General features: G+C 41.3%; 1 protein-coding gene across 3 annotated transcripts in view; it reads right to left on the reverse strand.

Moving 5' to 3' along the window:
- Positions 1 to 1708: 1708 nt before the first annotated feature.
- The window catches only part of BRCA1 (BRCA1 DNA repair associated), a 55770-nt gene continuing 37599 nt past the window's right edge, over positions 1709 to 19879 (reverse strand). For all 3 annotated transcript variants that reach the window (XM_046676722.1, XM_046676721.1, XM_046676719.1), the window contains 10 exons: positions 19416 to 19606; positions 17205 to 17515; positions 14384 to 14471; positions 12149 to 12226; positions 11609 to 11649; positions 9038 to 9121; positions 5707 to 5761; positions 4371 to 4444; positions 3697 to 3757; positions 1709 to 2945 (listed from right to left, as the gene is read on the reverse strand). In XM_046676722.1, coding sequence (XP_046532678.1) covers positions 2833 to 2945; positions 3697 to 3757; positions 4371 to 4444; positions 5707 to 5761; positions 9038 to 9121; positions 11609 to 11649; positions 12149 to 12226; positions 14384 to 14471; positions 17205 to 17515; positions 19416 to 19606 — 1096 coding nt within the window. In that variant the 3' untranslated portion in view covers positions 1709 to 2832. The remainder of the gene's footprint in view (positions 2946 to 3696; positions 3758 to 4370; positions 4445 to 5706; positions 5762 to 9037; positions 9122 to 11608; positions 11650 to 12148; positions 12227 to 14383; positions 14472 to 17204; positions 17516 to 19415; positions 19607 to 19879) is intronic.

Consider the following 19879-nt stretch of genomic DNA (forward strand, 5'->3'; position numbering starts at 1 on the left):
ATGTGTTTTCGTCATCTCTGCTTTCACCCAGGATTACTAGGAAGGCAGGCTGTACTAGATGACTCTTGCTTTTTCTATTAGCCCATCAGTGATGGGGGCAGCAGGCTGAGGCCTGGCTCACTCCCAGGATCCAGTAAGCCATAGCTTGTCACTGGAAGTGAGACACTGGCACTGAAGACCAGGCCAGCAGTACTTCTCCTTGCTTCCTGCCTGCCTTTACTGCTAAGAGGGAGACCCACTGACTCCCTGCGAGGTAGACAGGGAGCTGGCACAAACTCTAAAGAGGTCATGTTGTAGGCGAGGCTGAACTGGAAGGTTCTGACAACTGAAAGATAAGCAATCATAAACTGGGAGGCGGGATGGGAGTGGTAACAGGAGTAGCCACGATTTAATCCTGAAAATCTTTTGCCTAGGCCTGCTTTCCCATAAAAGAAGCTAGAGAGTGCTAGTTCCCCTCACAACCCATTCTTCTCCCGAATTCCCTTGATGCTAGAACTGGTGCCTTCTGACCTAGGGCCAGTGACTGATGCAGATAGAAAGCTAAATGATGGGATGGAAAAGGGCATGGGTTCAGACTTCTGGGTTGTCATTTACTAGCTGTGCAAACTCTGAGCAAAATCTTATATTTTCAGTTCCCATTCTTCAAATGAGGTGACAAATACCCACTTCATCGGGCTGTGATAAAGACCAAATAAGAAAAAAGTGTAATAAGGGTAATTAGTTCAGTTTTCTCTACTCTTCCCTCACCCACCCACCCTCTTTACAGAAAGGGCAATACTGAATTGTGTGAGGATTTCATTCTCTTTGCTTCAAAGAGGATTCTAATCTCCAAACAGTGCGAAGACCAAGAAATGATGATACAGACCATTATCTGTGGATTAACCATGTTAAACAGGAGTGGTTGTCAGAATTCTAAAGATGTCCTCCCTCGATTTCTGTCCCCTGGTCATTCAATTAAACGCTAATCTAGGTACTGCTGTGAAGGGACTTTGCAGCTCTAATTAAGGCTATGGACCTTAGGATAGGGAGATTACCCTGGATTATTATCTGGTGGGCACCTCTAATCACTTGAGCCCTTAAAAACAGAAATTTCTCTGGCAGGAGTTAGAGATGCAGCAGTCAGAGAAATGAGGCAGAAGGGGAAGTCAGAGAGATTCCAAGTGTGAGTGAGAAAGACTTGACTAGCCTATGCTGGCTTTGAAGATGGAGGTGGGGGATCATGAGCCTAGGAATGTGGGTGGCCTCTAGAAGCTAAGAATGACCTCTTGGCCAAGAGCCAGCAAGGAAATTGGGATCTTAGTCCTACAATTGTAAGGAACAATTTGGCCAACAACATGAATTGAACTCAGAAGTGTATTCATCCCAGAGCCTGTAGAAAGGAACACAGCCCGGCTGACACCTTGATTTTGGCCTTGTGAAACCCGAAACAAAGAAATCTGTTGAGCCAACTTGGACTTCTAACCTACAGAACTGAGATAATAAATGGGGGTTGTTTTAAGCCATGAGGTTTGTGACAATTTGTTATGGCAGCAATAGAAAATGAATACAACAGGTACTGAAGTCACCTCAATCACCCTAGGAGGTAGGTACTATTATACATAACCCCATTTTACAGATGAGACTGAAGTACACTGAAAAGGCTCTGAGAAAGTCTGCAGGTGTGAGCCTTAAGAACAGCCATACTCGGCAGAAGTGTTTGCTACTGAGTTTATTTGCAGACAAACAGCACAACACTTACAAAATGTATTCTGTACAATCATGTCTTCACTGCCCTCACACCCAGGGGGCTAAAGAAGACCTAGTCCTTCCGACAGCAATCAACAGTCCTGGATAATGAGCTTATGAAAAACACTTTCTCTTCCTTCAGCAAACAAAATTATTTATGAAACTGTGCAGTTCAGCAATAGGGAGCAAGGGGAGAAGAATTACCTCAAGGAAAGCAACAGCTCCTTGCCTGGTGGGATCCATCATTTTGCAGACATGAAATATTCATATCAGAGATCTTATATTTCAAGAGGAATGGGTTACATACTAGAGCTACAGCACTAAACATTTTATTTATTACTAATAGAGAACTGGAAGACTCTCTTTGGACATTAGCTCTTGAAAAGATTCTGCTGTTTCAGAGCACGTCAGTGCTAAAAATTCTTTAAAAAAAATTTTTTTTAATTAAAAAAAAATTCTTTAGAAATCTAGCAACTATAGCCCAGACTTTTGGAGATCAGGGTCAGCATGACTCCCATCTCCTCTAATGAACCCTCGAGTTTCATATTTATATCCATTTCCTGCCTCTGAATTCCCTCCCTAAGGCTCCACTCCAGCATTTGAGCACTGCCCAAGAACTGTTTTGATTTGAAGCCACATCACAGATCCCCAAGTACTCGCCTTCCATTGAAGGGTCTGACTCTTGGCCCTTGTGAACACGGGGTTTTAGAGAAACCAACTTAGGGAAAGCAGCTATTCTCCTGAGGCCAGTGACTTTGTGCCTCCAGCTCCAAGCCAACAGCCCCAGTACGAGGAATAGGGCTGATAAATAATGAATCAGCATCTTGTTCAGTTGGTGGAGTTTAAATGGCTTTCAATTCTTTCAGGTGAAAAATTACCACAATTTTGTGCTCATTGCCGATTTCAAAGGGACACGAAGCAGAAAATCTTTAAAGGACCCTTGCATTAGCCAGTTCTTTTCAGGCTGATATACATAAAATATTTAGTAATCGGGACTGTGGAAGGACTGAAGAGGAGCTTTCAGAAAAAGGCCATTTCTTAAGCTCATTCTTGGGGTCCTGAGGAGACAGGCCCTATACCTATGGCTGGCTGGAACCAGCAGCAGTTCTAGGGAACCTGGGGTATGAGGTAGGTGTCCAGCTCCTGGCACTGGTAGAGGGCTACGCTGTCCAACACCCACTCTCGGGTCACCACAGGTGCCTCACACATCTGCCCAGTCACTGGGGACAGAGAACACAAACAGAGATTAGTGTCAATTCCCGTTTCTCCAGACCAGATTCTAATCAATCTATTCTGGGGTCCTGGTTGTATGAGTTCTTAGGGTTACTCAGGTAGGAGCAAAATTGTTGATCTTAAGCAATGCTTCAGGACATAGGACCTTACTCAGGAGCCTGAGGAGTGACTGCTGGTGAAAGCCTACAGCCTCCGGCAACTTTATTAACATGACCTCCAATCTGTTAAAGGAAAAGTCACCAGAGAGAGCAAAACAGTATTGCAATTTCATGATGTGGTAAAATGTTTGCAATATCTTAAATGAAAAAGCAAAACACTATGATAAGCCTGATCACATTTGTGTAAAATACATATGTGTACATATATACACACACATGCCTGGAAGAATTTTATGGTAATCATCTCCAACTGGTGGGATCACTGGGGTTAGTGTATTGTGTTTGTGCTCATTTATATTTTATGTGATGAACATTCATATTTAATCCCTCCCCTCAATGGAAACAGTTCATTCATTACTTTTATAATGCAAAACAAACAAAAAAACAAACAACTCATCCCGCAGGACATCATATGACACAGGCACATGCTTGTGGCCTTCTGAAGCCCCACACAGGTGCACCATGCCCTCCAGTTGATCTAAAAGGGCATTTAAACCTAAAATCAGCAGAGCAATCTGCACACCTAACCTGGGCCCTCTATCCCATACTCCTCTGGACGAAGGCTTACAGCAAGACTTACTATGGAAGCCACTGTCCTCTGTCCAGGCGTCCGGTTGCACGACCACAACTGGGTGAGTACCCTGAATCCCCAGGAAGGAAACAGCATTGAGGATAACAGAGCAGGACTTTTGGAACAGTCACTTCACCATTTCTCAAAGGTTTGCTCAAGTAAACTACTCTGGGGGCAACCACAGAAAAGAGCGGGAAGGGCACATACAAAAAGGAAGGGTTAGGGGGCCGGCCCCGTGGCTGAGTGGTTAAGTTTGCGCGCTCCACCGCGGCGGCCCCGGGTTTCACCAGTTCGAATCCTGAGCGCGGATGTGGCACCGCTTGTCAGGCCACGCTGAGGCGGCACCCCACATGCCACAACTAGAAGGACCCGCAACTAAAAATACACAACTATGTACCAGGGGGCTTTGGGGAGAAAAAGAAAAAATAAAATCTTTAAAAAAAGGAAGGGTTAGAGCGAAAGAGCCTTCCCTCAGTATATTAATACTTGTAGCTCTCAAGTCCTTACTCAGCTCTTACAGATGGAGTCTTCTGGCACAGGTACATGGTCAGGGAAGGCTTGGGGTCAAGAGAGGCTTCTGAGGCCACAGTGAGGGGGCTCATAGGGACTGATGGGTACTGCCTTGCTCAGTCACAGGAGAGAATATTGCGTCCTCTCCCGCTGACAGGGCATCAAATGCTTACCTCACTGAAGGTGAACGATGAAGGCTCCTTCACCACAGAAGCCCCACAGAGGCGCACCATCCACTCTAGTTGATCTAAATAGGACATTTAGAACTAAAAATCACCACAGTAAACTGCACATTGGACCTGGGCCCTCGACCTCATACTCCTCCGCCTGAAAGCTCACAGCAAGACTTTTCAGTGAGACTCCCTGTCTCTCTGCTCCAAAGAGACAGAAAGGCTTTAAACTAGAATCTATACTAAGGGTATGGATTCTAAGTCAATTTGCCACTGATATGCTACCTACTGTGGTTATCAGTTCCCACAAGGCCACGTGGTAGATAAGGTTTGATAGTCTTTCAAACAGAACACTTAGAAAGAAAAAAAAATCCAAGATCTAATTTCTATTAATTTGCTAAATTGTTGGCTAAGATGCTGTGAAAAAACACCCAGCTGCCTCCCTCCCTCCCTGCCCAATTCTGTGTTGGTAATTGATAATCAAGGCCACTGAGAGCACCATACTTGGTGGTAATTACTGTAAATGTCAAGAGATGGGAAGATAATTCATTCAGTAAAAAAATACACATCCTCCTGGACAGAGACTCAGCACATCAGCGGGGAAGGGCTACATGCTGAGCTGGAATCAGCACACTCAGGGGAATAGAAATCAGACGGGATGGTAGAGATGTTCCACTCGCACCCAGAAAATCAGCTGAACTGACCAGTGGGTGGCTTCTGGGCCCCTCGGGGTGCTCTATTCCATTGGCCTACTTCTGGGGATTGCTGAGGCGCTCCTGTTTGTCTGAGTGAACTGAGGTCAACTGACTCACCTCCAAATGATTCCTGCTAGAGACCCTGGGTCTCTGCACACCACAGTACAAAACACTGAGAAATCCTTCAGTGGCAACTGGAAATTTCATAGAAATCCAATCAAGAACTAATAAAGAAGACAGAGCAAAATTACTTTGCCAGGCTCCCTTGCTGCCACTCATCTGTCCCTGACCAGATGCCAAGGCCATCTTCAGAGGAGTACGGTGTCTTCTCCCTAATTTATTTCTCCCCTTTCTTAGACCAAAGGGCAGTAAGAGCAGCTCGACCGCATCTCTGCATAGAACATACTGTGTCCTAGATCCCAACTCTTCACTGCCTTCTTGCTCTTGAGAAGGGGCACAGGGCTAGTTTTTTGCTATACGGTAACATTTAGGTGCAGTTTTGTCTGATGGACAGTAAAGAAACAGAATAACTTCTAGAACGTCTCACCAATTTGAGGGACCCCCATGAGAAGATCTCTCCTATAACACTCCACAATGTAAGGGAAAGGCTGGTCCTGGACTCCGCACTGCTCCCAGCCTCTTACCTGTGGGCATGTTGGTAAATGGCCCATAGCAACAGATTTCTAGGCCCCTGAAGATCTGGGAAAAGAGAGGGACAGAGCAACAGAGAAACAAACATTAGTTATAAAAGAGTATAGGTTTTATTAAAAAACAATATAAAGAGACTCTCAAAAATGAAGAACTTCCCTTTTTCTTTTCTTTACCCCCACCAAGTTCTGCTGTCACTTCCCAGAGACAATCAGGCCAATGTTCAGGACACTGATGGATTTTAGAAGACTTCTTTAGAAGTACGTATGTAGTTGATCTACTCTACAGTCATTCTTTGTCATTCAAGGGCTGAGCATCCACCTTGCCACCAATCAGGCCCAGGCTCCTCCCTGATAACTTCTGCAGGTGACTTCACTTCTTGTTAGAGACAAGAAGAAAGAAATTGGTCCTTCTTTATGTTTAATAAAAGGCTGGCATGGCACAAAGTTCAAGCTGTTAGCTGAAGTTTGATATTTATCCAGACTCGGTACATCAATACTAACCATGACTCTGGGTGGCAGAGAGTCCTATGTTTATTCTACGTGTACATGCTCCTTTTCTCCTGATTTTCTTCTGGTCCCCGAACCTGTTTCTGCCTTCACACTGCTCTGGGAATGGCCGTTGTTCCTTTAGGCAACCTAAGTAGTTTTAAATCTAGAAGTGAAGCCTGGTTCTGCCTCTCCTCATGGAGCTGATCTGACTGCCTGGTTTCCAGGAGATACGGATCACACCACACCTCCTAGGGGCCTCTTCCACTTCCTGTGCTCAATAGAACTGTCTAAAAGAGCTTTCTGTGGTGATGGAAATGTTCTATATTTGCATTAATAAGGTAGTCATGAGTCACATGTAGCTACTGAGCACTTGAAATGTGGTTAGGGTGAGTGAAGAACTAAATTTCATATTTTATTGAATTGTAGTTATTTAAAATTTAAAAAGCCCCCTATGGCTGGTGGCTACTGTGTTGAACAGGCAAATTCTTACACATGCATTGGCACAGGTTCTTAGCAAAGGACTTGGGTATCATTTAAAAGAAGAAATCTAAATTTTTGTCAGTTGGCTGGATATATATCATTTGGGTAACCATTGTTCTCTTGACCCTCTTTCTCCCCATTCTACTATAAAGAAAAATGCCTGGGCCTAGAAACTCCCCTCGCTTCAAATAAGAGACTGGATAGAGAAAAATCAGGAAGCTAAGAACACATGGTGGCCTTTTAGGAAATGGCCCCCCACCCCCTACACATTTCAACTACAGTCAGAGGAATAAGAAAGGACAGCAGGATACGTCTGTTTCTGTTTTAAGTGACAGCCTCCATCTGTGCCATTCTCATTATGTGTATGAATAAACTACATCCCCAACCTGTTGACAGGACCTAGATGCTCATAATGCTAAAACTTCTCCCCAGGCAGTCAGCTGGAGTCAAATATTGCTGTGAAAAGTACAAAAAATAAGAAATTTTTACATCCAGGCTGATACTCACTGTTGAGGATGTCTAGTTATAAGATAAGAAATTTGAAGTTTTACCTCTACAAATACACTTCTCTTCCACAGGAAAATATTACGGTGACATTTAGTATCTTCAGAATGTCATTACTTTGACCAGGCACTTTCCATCATTGCCACCCCAAGTATAGGAAAAACCCCCAAACACTGGAATTTCCTTTGAAGGAGGGAAGAATCTGGTGCTTATTCTGCCTTGCATACAGTGGAATAAAAGCAAATGGCTGGCTCACACAGAACTCCCCTGGGGTGAAGGTGGAAGCAGAAATAGAGCTAGCAGCTTTTCTTGGCACCTGGAAGTTACTTGACAGGCTCAGCGGGTGAGGGTGGTGGACCCCAAGGGTTCAGAGGGCCAGGGCTTGATTTGTGATCATCTCCCAAAGCTGTTTTCCTTAGAAAATCACTGCTGCTGGTTCTCTCTCAAGTTCTATAAAGGGACAGAAGGTGCTCCATATGGGGATGTTCTGAAATCCTCAGCAGTGCACACGTGAAAAAGGAAGAAATGTAGACCAGGAAACTAAGCACTTGTCAGCGACCTGAGAAAGCAGCCAGCTCAGGCCTGACAGGCAGGTAGGAAATCTTGCCTGGACTTTTCTCCCTGAAAGAAGGACAGTTTTGGCTGTATCATCTGCTACAGTATGATCTGGGGAAAGTCACTGAGTCTTCCTGGGCTTCTCATCCTTCATTTGTAAACTTGTTAGAATAATCTATTTTTCTCCTTTGTGAAATCTCCTATAACTTTCCAAGAAACTATGGTATTGTCATTAAGAGCTCAGATTCAAGGGGGCCAGCCCAGTGGCGCAACGGTTAAGTTTCCCATGCTCTGCTTTGGTGGCCTGGGTTTTGCCAGTTCAGACCCTGGGTGCAGACCTATGCACTGCTTGTCAAGCCATGCTGTGGCAGTGTCCCACATATAAAAAAGTAGGGGAAGGGGGCTGAGCTTGTGGCTCAGCAGTTAAGTGTGCACGTTCCACTTTGGCGGCCTGGGGTTCGCCGGTTCGGATCCCAGGTGGGGACATGGCACCGCTTGGCAAGCCATGCTGTGGCAGGCATATAAAGCAGTGGAAGATGGGCACGGATGTTAGCTCAGGGCCAGTCTTCCTCAGCAAAAAGAGGATTGGCAGCAGATGTTAGCTCAGGGCTAATCTTCCTCAAAAAAAAAAAAGCTCAGATTCTGGAGTTAGACAGCCTGGGTTTAATTTCTAGCTGTGGGTTCAGAAGTAGCTGTGTGAGCTTGGGCCACTTACTCTCAGTCTCTCCGAGCCTTAATTTTTTCAACTATAAAATTGGCATAATTATAGGACATCCCTCATAGGGTTGCTATAAAATTGTTAATTAGTTAAAATATGGTTGAGTGCTTAGGGCGGTCCCTGGCATATCGTGAACATCAGATAGATGTTAGCTATTGACTATCAATCACATTCTCTTCTGTGCTTCCACAGGCAGCAGTGTGTACATCCTCCTCACAGCACTTACCACACTGCTTTAGAGAAAGATATCACAATGCAGTGGAAAGAGCAAAGGCTTTAGATTCACGTTTGTCTCAAATCCCAGCTCTGCCACTTAACAGCTGAGATTTGAACCCTAGAGTAGAAATTATATGGATTCTCTAAACCTCTAAGTTCCTTCATTCATAAAATGGAGATAATACTTATTTACCTTGTTGGGCTAGGAGAACTAAAAAAGAACCTATAAGGAAGGACCTAGCTAGTGCTCTAGCAACGAGTATGTAATGCCCCTTACAAGATGAATGAGACCATCTCCAAGAAGAGGGCAGGAATGCAGAGGGGTGGGTGGGTGTTTGTCAGCATCGGGTAAAAGGGCTTTACCTTTCTGTCCTGGGATTCTCTTGCTCGCTTTGGCCCTTGGTGGTTTCTTCCATTCACAACATCTCCTCTGACTTCAAAATCATGCTGAAAGAAACCAAATCCAAACCACAGGGGTCAGAGAAAGGGAAGACCCCTTCAATGGAAGCAGAGTAGATACGTCGTATTTAAGGAATTCAGCATTGCCAGGCAGAGTTTTGACCCCTCCCTCCAAAAAAATCATTCTTTTTGGTGGACTGGATGAAATGACCAGCATCTCAGCCGCTGAAATCAATTCACTGAAGCACATCATTGTGGGCAGAAATTAAGAATTGGCTTTTCACCTCACTGGGACTCAATGTATTTTAATTTTCAACATCTCCTCTCAAAACATTCACTTAGCATTTAGATTAAACTGCTAATACTGTGCTGTTTGAAAGATAACCGGAGAATTCCTGATCTCTTAAACCAATTGTGCATTACCATCTAAAGAAATAAGGGCTTCTCAGATTTCCATTGAGAGATTTACAGTTAAGGAAACCAAAATGATAAAATATACATTTAATAAACTAAAGAAAGTTAGATGTTTTTCATAATCACTATTTTGACTGGTCAAGGACAAGGGAATAAAGAAGAATGAGATTGTAGAGGTTAGAGCTTTTGGGACAATTTTTGGGAAGAATGCTTAGAAACAATTCTGACTGAAACTCAGATTGTAGGAAAGACCACCTTTGTTTGCCAAGAGTATTATGAAGGAAAATAGTCACGAGTATAACCACAGGCTGTTATACGGAGAAAGAACACTTAACATTTCCTAGACACGCGAGTGACAAGAATCTAGTGATAAATATGTCATCTATTTGAAGATGACCCTCAAATTCATAGTCCTGATTGCACCCCACTGCCTACTTAACCTCTCTGCCCAGATGTCTAATATAAATCCCCAAATTCATGCATCTAAAACGCAGCTCTTCATTCTATTCCTATCTCCCACTCCCCTAACCCCAGAATGTGCCTCCTCCGTATCTTCCTTATCTTATTTAATATTACTGACATCCATTCAATTGTTCACGCCAAAAACCTACGCGTTACCCCTTCAATTCCTCTCTTTACCTCATCCTCAACATTTAACCTATTAGTAAGTCCTATCTCCACATAGATCTCAAACCACCCTCCTCTTGCCATCTCTATGCCTCTAATTACCCTACAAATACAATTCAAATTCCTTACCAGGACTTACACCAAATCCTACCTGATCTGGCCCTTGTCTATGACTTTATCCATCCCCTTGTCTAACTTCTGCTCCCTACATATGATTCACTAATTACTACTCTCCAGCTACACTGGCCTATTTTTCTTTAGTAAACCAAGCTCATTCCCACCTCAAGATCTTTATGTTTGCTGTTCCTCTGCCTATAACATTTGTTCCCTACATTTTTCAAGGCCAATTCTTTCTTATCTTTTAGATCTCAGCTCAAGCTTTTCAGAAAGCCTTCCGTGGTCTCCTTAACTAAAGAAGTCAACTTCTCTCCCCAGTGAATTGCTGGTCTGTTGTTCTATACATTTCTTCATAGTATTTATTGGTATCTTACATACACCTTTATTTACTGTGTATCTCCCCTCAATAGAACACAAATCCCACCAGAACAGAGAACTGTCCGTCTTGTTTACCACTTTATTCCTGGTGCCCAGCACAGAGTAGGCTCCCAATAATATAAGTCACTGAATGAAAGTTAAAACCAACAAAACATCATTTAATTAATTATGAATATCAGCATATTCATAGTAGTGCATAATAGTCTAGAACTGCTTTCACTAATTTTATTTTGCCTGATTTGTTGTTATCAGCAGCTCTTAGCTGGCTCTGTTCTAAAATTATTCCTCCTCCTACACTCTATCTTATTTACCTCTCACTGTTCTCAGTATCATAAAGATTCCTCTTTGAAGGAATCTGATTTCTAAACAGAAACATTTGCATATTAATATGAAGGATTTTTGTTCAACAACAGTGAACAACCAGCTTCCTACAAAGGTGTATGCGTGTAAAATTTAGGTGGGCCTGTTTCTCATGCTTATGAATCTTGTCTTCCGCTTTATAAATTCCTTTTCCTTCCTCTGAGGAAACGATTGTTTCTACTGAACTTAAATAAACAAGTGAGAACACAGAATTTCTTTTTTTTTTTAAACATTGGGACCTTAGCTAACATCTGTTGCCAATCTTTTTTTTCCTCCTTCTTCTTCTCCCCAAAGCTCCCCAGTACATAGTTGTATATTTTAGTTGTGAGTGCCTCTGGTTGAGCCATGTAGGTTGCCGCCTCAGCATAGCTTGATGAGCATGCCATGTCTGTGCCCAGAATCCGAAATGGTGAAACCCTGAGCCGCCGAAGCAGAGCGTGTGAAGTTAACCACTCGGCCATGGGGCCGGCCCAGAGAACACAGAATTTCTTGATTTGCTCTGCATAACTCTTGACGACCCACATTTTCAAGGAAAATCTTTGGAAAGTAGTACAAGGAAGGAAGCAGATAACTTTTCAGTGCCTATGTGACTCAACAGCACCAAGTCTTTCTGATTAGTTTATAACATCAAGTACCTACCTCATCCAGCACCTTTCTTTCTTTAATAGACTGGGTCACCCCTAAAGAGATCACAGAAAAGAGAGGTCATACAAGAACAGAAGAACATGCTCTTTTCCTGGAGGAGGATGGTGAAGTGATTCACACAAAAACACAGGAGGAATAACACTAAGTAGAGACCCTCTCTCTATAAAGCCACAGCTCCTTAACAGATTTCCCTCTGGAGACACAGTTGATGCTTAATTGAAACATTATAAAAGTGACTGCTGCACATGCATTTCTGCCCACCATTAAATAAATCCCTAGTTCATAAGCTAACATTGCTAGGAGGACGATTAGGTCCTATTAGTTATAAAAAGAAATCCATTTCCCCCAACATCACCAGCTTATCTGAACAAAGAGATATGCATTAAAGATAAAGCTAGCTTAGTGTTACCATTAAAGACCTTTCAGTAATTCAGATTCAGCATCAGCAAAAATGTTAGGTGTTAAAATGTTAGGTGTAAAAATGCAATTCTGAAGTGTTAAAGGGAAGAGAGGGGGAAATTATACTGTACTTACAGAAATAGCTAACTACCCATTTTCCTCCTGCAATTCCCAGAAAATATTTCAGTGTCCGTTCACACACAAATTCAGCATCTGCAGAATGAGGAACATCCGAAGGATTAGTAGAAGCTGAAAACAAAATCAGGAAGTGATGCCGTAAGAAGTAAAAAAGCCCCAGCTCCTCATGCTACTTGAGACCAACCTGGATTGATGTTTCCAATACCCCTGGTGGTAGAATCAGAGGTTGCACCCCTAATTATAGCCAGCTGGTGTGGATCTTGGAAGCCTGATACGAAGTTAAGACCATAGGAAATGTCCGCTCTATCTTCTAGACGCCAAGGCTACCTAAGGATGTCTGTCAGTGTGTTCAAGGAATTATCCATGTCAGTAGTTCTGATATATGTGGACGGGGACAATCTATTTTACTGAATGGCAACATGTGAAAGAAGAAAACAGTATTGTCGAAATCCTAAATCTGAAATGTCAATGTAAGTGACAAATTTTCACCCTGAGAACTTCTACCTGGGGAATCCTAACCCCCTAATTCCTAATTCCCCTGAGAAGGACAGGAAAATAGAGTATTTTCATAGCTTTTCTCTTTTCTACATAGGTATTTCAGAAAGCAGTAGCTGAATAATCACTTTTGTTTATTTCCTAGTGTTTCAAAGGCCCCTCTGAAGAACTATGCAAACTGAGGAACGAACACTTAGTTTTAAACAGAGAAATGTATTTAACTAAACCCTAAACACAGCAGGCCATCTGCCAGTAGTAGCAACAGCTATTCTCCCTCACAGAATTCTTGACAAATTTTAAAGCTTTTTGTTTAACTGCTGTGAAAACTGATTTAATAATATGCTTTAAACTCAGAAATTTTAGCTCATTTTTAGTTTAAAAGTAGAAAATGTTGTATTGCCCTTGAGTTTAAAGACTAAATTACTTTAGATTTAATTTGCATTTTAAAGTTTTCTTTTCACCATTCAGCAACTTTGACCCAAACCTACAGCTTAAGACATATTAAATTTTAATGACATTCATCTCTAAAATAGTACCCAGCTCATGGTAACTTGTTCCTGGTTCCTGTGAGCATCATCCCCTGACCCTGTGTGGTATGACCTTTATGTTGTAGAAACCTAAGATCTTAGATGTTCTAAGGCAATATGTCCCTGTCAAGAAGTCTGGACTATGTGTTTAAGCATCTGCAGCTGTGTGAACAGAAACATCCTGGAGAAGACCACTATACTTCCAAAGAGTCAATTTTGTTAGAAAGGTTTTAAGGCTTGAGCTACAATCTGCATCTTCTGTGTGCTGCATGTACCAGCCTTTGCTTTCTGGAGCCCATGAGTGAGGCTAACTCCTCTTCCAGATAACAACTCTTCAGATATTTGAAGACAGTTGTCTTGTTCCCATAAGTCTTCTCATTCCTTCATCTGTTCATTAAATTACATTGCTTTGAATTCCTTTTCCTCATCCTCATCGTCTAACCCTGGATGAGCGCTCTCTAGTTTGTCAGTGACCAGCTTAAAGAGAAAGCATGGTGCTCCAGACAGAGCACTTATCTTCCAGGCCTATCACTCCAGCAGAGAATGTAGTGGGGGGTCAGAATCTCCACTTCACTTGCTCTGGATGTTAGACTTGTATTAATGAGGCCGAATTCAAATGAGCTTTTTTAGCAGCCCTGAAATATTTACTCAGCTTATAGTCAACTAAAAGCCTCTGAGATTTCCGTTATCATGCAAGTCATAATTAAGATTTAAAAAGGGGAAAGTGTAGGACAAATGAATTTTCCCCTTCTCTTTTTCCTTTTTAATATGCTAGGCTATCTCAGAGCTGATATTAGACTTGTTTCCTGAAAAACAACTCAAACACATAGTTTGAGAGGAGCTAGGACATGGAGCTAGGGTTTCCAACTGCCCAGATTTTGAGCGAAGACTCACTTCCTCTCATTCCACCTCTTTGCCCTATTTGTTGCTCCAGGACTTGGGCTCTGCCTTACCAGAAAGCCCTTCACACAGTGTAGTCCAGGCAGGGTAGACTAGAAGTGGGTCATCATTCTGGCTCACCACTCTCCAAATCTTAACCCAAAACAAAAGAGGGTCAGGAAGCAGCAACACTATTACTTTTCTTTCACAAAGTAGTAAGTGATTGATTGTTGGAAGACTATCATCCATGCTATGCTTAACAAATACTCCCATTTCTTTGTGTAGTTTTATGCAACAGATGCAACATATTCTGTAAAGGGTCTTGGTATACCTGTTTTCATAATGACATGAGTAGTCTCTTCAGTAACTAGATTAGTTAAAGTGATGTGGTGTTTTCTGGCAAACTTGTGCACAAGCATCTGAAATCAAATCAAATATTACATTATAATAAATTACTTCTAGTACACAGTTTAGAATATTAGTTATCCTAGCTTTGAGTCTCTATTTTTCTCACAAAAGCTATACATCCTTTTAATTCTAACAAGCCTGAAGTCTCAAAATAAATACTAATTTAATAAAAATTATGTACAAATTAGAGGAAGAAATTCTAAAATAGTCAATGCTGGCAGACATGAAATTAAACCAAAGATTCAAAATAATATTTCTTTTCCCTTTAATAGCAGATATCATTTGATTCCCTAAGACAGTTTCTTTGCAGAGTGACACTCTACTATACTATAGTTTAGATTTATCAGCCTACAATTTATATACTGAGAGGTAATTAGCCTATACAGAAAGCTATGCTACAGATATGTGGCTTAAAAACAAGATTCAACACTGATTATTACAAAACATTCAAGTCAAGATGCTTCTTAAAGGTCAGTGCAAAAACTATCAATTCCTCTTAAGGAAAAAGATTGGAAGAGACTCATATTCTTCCCAAAAGAAATCTAGAGCCTTCTAGCTATTTTCTATCAACTAAATAAAAATCAATAGGCAGTAAAAGAAATTAACCAGACCCTTTATAGACATAGTTGACATAATTAATAGCTACTGTTTGGTAAATAACTTTCTTTACCAAGGGCCATCATCTACTAGCCATCACCACCCATGCCAATATTTCCGTGGTGCACAATATTGCACTGGAGATCAGGCCATCTTTCTTTCATGCTGCCTCACTCCATACTGCCACAGGGTACTGAAAAAGGCGGGCTGGAGAAGCTAATGACATCCTCCCCCTTTTGCCACTGCCCTCTGCCAGGATCATTAGCAATTCTGAACTGATTAATTGCTGAAATCCCAGCCTTGAAACAGTGTTCAGTTAGAAGAGCAACTGCTGAAAAGATCATCTTAATATGGGCTTCAGAATTAATTATGTGTAATACAGTCAGCAACTTTCATAATAAATTTACCACACTTCAGCAAGTCTGAACAGAGCTGAAAAGTTTTCCTCTTTGCTTGTTTAAAGACAACATGTACCCAAGCCACTTATGGTCTAATCTGCAGCTTAGAATTGCCCACAGCAAGAAAGACTAGATCATTTTAGCCTTCTCCAAAAAGCTGAACTCACAAAACAAAGGAGTAAGGAATGCTCATTTTCAATGAATAAATGGGAATTCTAGATGTATAGGCAAATAATCAAGAGCAATATAAACAGAGAGGTATGAAATTTCAGAGCAAATAGCTGATCTGGGCACATGGCTGTGAGATGAGAATTCTAGTATTATTGATGAGAAGTTATTCATTGTATCTACTAGGGTAGACACAGTTTACTTTGCCCTTTTAGTAGTGGGACACGTCTGGCCACACAGAATGTTATGCTGAGCCACTACCTACAGAGAAGTTAGGATGAGAAATGGTTCTTATCCTAGGAAGGATATATTAAGAAATATACGTAAGAAAGACTGGGTCATCTCTCACTGTCAATAAATGGCACTCACTACTGAATCCATTCACTACTCTGGTGTGTTATCTTATCATGGTTTAAAGAAATATTCATTCAACTATCTAATCTATCTATCTATCTAGTCTATCTATCTATCATCTATCTATCTACCTATCTAATCTATCTATCATCTATCTATCTGTCTACCTATCTACCTACCTACCTACCTATCTATGGAAGATTAGCCTTGAGCTAACAACTGCTGCCAACCCTCCTCTTTTTGTTGAGGAAGAATGGCCCTGAGCTAACAACATCCGTGCCCATCTTCCTCTACTTTATATGTGGGATGCCTGCCACAGCATGGCTTGATAAGCATTGCATAGATCTGCATCTGGAATCCGAACAGGGAAACCCCGGGCCACCAAAGCGGAACATTTGAACTTAACTGCTGCGCCACGAGGCCGGCCCCCAATGAATTGTTTTATTATGAAGTGATACCATTGGTGATTAATTACAGAAGAGGTAAATTTCCCAGGACGTCTGAACCTGCAAACTCAGGCTGCTGAAGCAGAGTGTGCAAACTTAACCACTATGCCACCAAGCCGGCCCCAACTAGGATATCTGAAATCTACACTCAGCCCAAGTAGAATCAAGGTTTCAGCGGTCTTAATATCTTAATGGGTATTTTCCCACAATGTAAAATAATTCCTATTTCTGGCATAAGGGCCCCAAGGAGATATAAAAAATCCTAACAGGGAGGGGGTCTTCTAGGGCAGAAATGATAGGACAAGCTACTGAATAACTATGTTATAAGCCAGGATAAGGATAAATAAACACCAGAGAAATGCCACTATCTGGCAATATGCTTGGAACCAGTTTGGATTTAGTTAATCATGCTGGTGAGTTCACTCCGATGTGAACCAAGGTGGGGAAAACATGCCTTTTGGGGAGTAGAGCTACACCTACTTGCTTTTTAAGCTAAAAAGAAAATTAAAATTAAAAAGCTCTATATGACACCCAAAACTATAACTTTTCTGCCAAAATTTAATAATTATTTTCTTAAGTAAATATATGCAAAATAATCCATGCTATAGCTTTATCTAGCTCCAAATTTTAAGAAATTAGTAATGGAAATTAAATTACATGGAATTGTGCTTATTTCCTAGATTTATTCCTATAGGTTGTTCATGACTAGTACCTATTTAAAATTATTTGAAGTATGTTAATGAAGTCTGTCATTAGGGAGATAACATATGTATACACTCACAAATTCTTTTGGGGTCAAGCCTGAGGCCACCATGGATATTCTTCTGATGACTCTTTTGGTCGAAGATATCATTTCTGGCTTCTCCCTGCTCACACTGTCTTCCTTCACATTAGACCCAACAATATTAGTAGTATGAGCAGCAGCTGGACTCTTGGCAGATTCTTCAACTCGAAATTGGAGTGATTTCATCGCAGAGGTTGAAGCCGGCATGCTGCAAACATGAGCTGCCTCTAGAGCTCTCTCTTCAGAGGGATCAGACTCAGGCTCATGAGAGAACAGGCTAATTCCAGATTCCAGGTAAGGGGTTGCCTCTGAAAGAAATGAGGGAAGAAGTTATATCCATATGACAATGTATCTTTAATTACAATGTCTATTTTCTGCTAAGAATCAAAAAGATCAAGTTAGATTAAGAGAAAAAGGGGTACATTAATACACTGTTGGTGGAAGTGCAAAGTGGCTTAACTTTTCTAAAGGACAGTTTGGCATTATGTTCCAAAAGCCTTCTGTGTTCACACTTTTGGGCAATAATTCTAGTTATAGAAATGTATCCTAAGAAAATAAAAGGTGTATGCAAAAGTTTAGTCAGAGGAATGTTCACTGCAACACTGTTTATAACAGTTAAGTTTTAGAAACAACCTAAATGTACAATAATAGGAGATTAAATAAATTATGACATATCCATTCCAGTGGAGTAGTCTTCACCTATTACATTTAATTACAATAAAATGGAGAAATGCACACACCCATATTCATTGCAGCATTATTCATATAGCCAAGAGGTGGAATGTCTATCAATCAAATGTCTATCAATGGATGAATGGATAAAGAAAATGTGGTATATACGTACAATGGTTTTTTTTGTTTGTTTTTTTAAAGATTTTTTTATTATTTCCTTTTTCTCCCCAAAGCCCCCTGGTACATAGTTGTATATTCTTCGTTGTGGGTCCTTCTGCTTGTGGTATGTGGGATGCTGCCTCAGCGTGGTTCAATGAGCAGTGTCATGTCCGCGCCCAGGATTCGAACTGACGAAACACTGGGCCACCACAGCGGAGCGTGCGAACTTAACCACTCGGCCACGGGGCCAGCCCCCGTACAATGGTTTTTAAAAAGCTACTCAGCCTTTTTTTTTGAAGAAGATGATTAGCCCTCAGCTAACTGCTGCCAATCCTCTTCTTTTTGCTGAGGAAGACTGGCCCTGAGCCAACATCTGTGCCCATCTTCCTCTACTTTCTATGTGGGATGCCTACCACAGCATGGCTTCAGGCAGTGCCATATCTGCACCTGGGATCCAAACCGGCGAACCCCGGGCTGCCAAAGCGGAATGTGCACACTTAACTGCTGCGCCACTGGGCCGGTCCCAAGCAATATTTTATTGCTGATGACAGAAACACAGGTAATTTTAAATATTCCTTTTTATTACCTATATTTTCCAACTGTTTGGCACTGAACATACAGTACGTTTGTAAGGAAGGAAAAAAAGTTGAAAAATGAGACAAATACTGGAGTTTTGGTTCTTCATCCAGGATGATATCATTACCTTTTTCACAATAAATCATCAGATATCATTACCAAATTAAAAATAGGAGATCAACTCTGAAATATTTCAAAAAATGTAACTCCATCAGGAAGCAAAGCACAGCTAAGTAGAACGCATGAGATTCCTAAAATGACCCTAATGAAGATGGCCAAATCCCACAGTTAGATGCTAAAGAGCACCTTTTATGATAATGTGTTTTTGAGGATTAATTTAAAACTTTCTTTACTGATTAAAACTTTGATTTACAAGCCATAAAACACACTATTCATTTAAAATGATTTATTAGGCATAAAATATATAGTCATTTATATTCATTAATTCATAAAATAAAAGCTTACTTTGGAGATTTGACTCAGTTTTCAATAAAGGACAGGCCTAAACCTTTACTCTAGGAGCCTAAAACTCTTAACAGCTGAAGTAAAATATTACAGCGCACCAGGACTCACCCACCCTCAAAACTGTTAGAGTTAAACCAACATAGACAGACTAACAGCTGCAATAATTTTCAAGTAAACTTGGATTAACAGTCAAGCTATTTTTCTAAAATGGGTTTACATACAACAGATGCATTCATGATAGACTAGTACATATAAAGGTGATTAACCAGAATATCTTTAGGTAAATTTCAGAGTGAAATAAAAGCGTTCTCTCTATCAGAGCAGATGAAATATTACCTAGATCTTGTCTTGGCAAATAAGACTGCTCCATTAAATCTTGGGCCTCAGATTTTGTCAGTTGCTGCTCCTCCGCATCAACAACCTTAATGAGCTCCTTTTGAGATGGGCAGTTTCTGTTCTGAAGACTCCTTGAGTGACTGTGCACACACCACCTATTATCTAACAACTGGGATTTAGAAGGGGAAGACCTAGAAAGGAGGATGAAAAAAGAAAATCATCACCACAGCTTGTGAAAGGACTAATCATACTTCCCAGGCAGCCAAAGTGGAAGTGAAACAGCTCACTGTGAGATTGGGAATGACCAGTAAAAGACAACCCAAGTAACGGCCTAGAAGTCTGGATTCATGATGCCTGCCAACCTGTCAGGGCTGACAGATAACATCTCCCCTTAGGGTCTGGTCTGAAGCAGTATATCTCCTAGCTGTTTAAAAGCATGTCAGTAAATTTCACCGAATTATCTA

The sequence above is a fragment of the Equus quagga genome, chromosome 11 (genome assembly GCF_021613505.1).
Source record: "Equus quagga isolate Etosha38 chromosome 11, UCLA_HA_Equagga_1.0, whole genome shotgun sequence".
In the NCBI taxonomy this organism is placed as follows: Eukaryota; Metazoa; Chordata; class Mammalia; order Perissodactyla; family Equidae; genus Equus; species Equus quagga.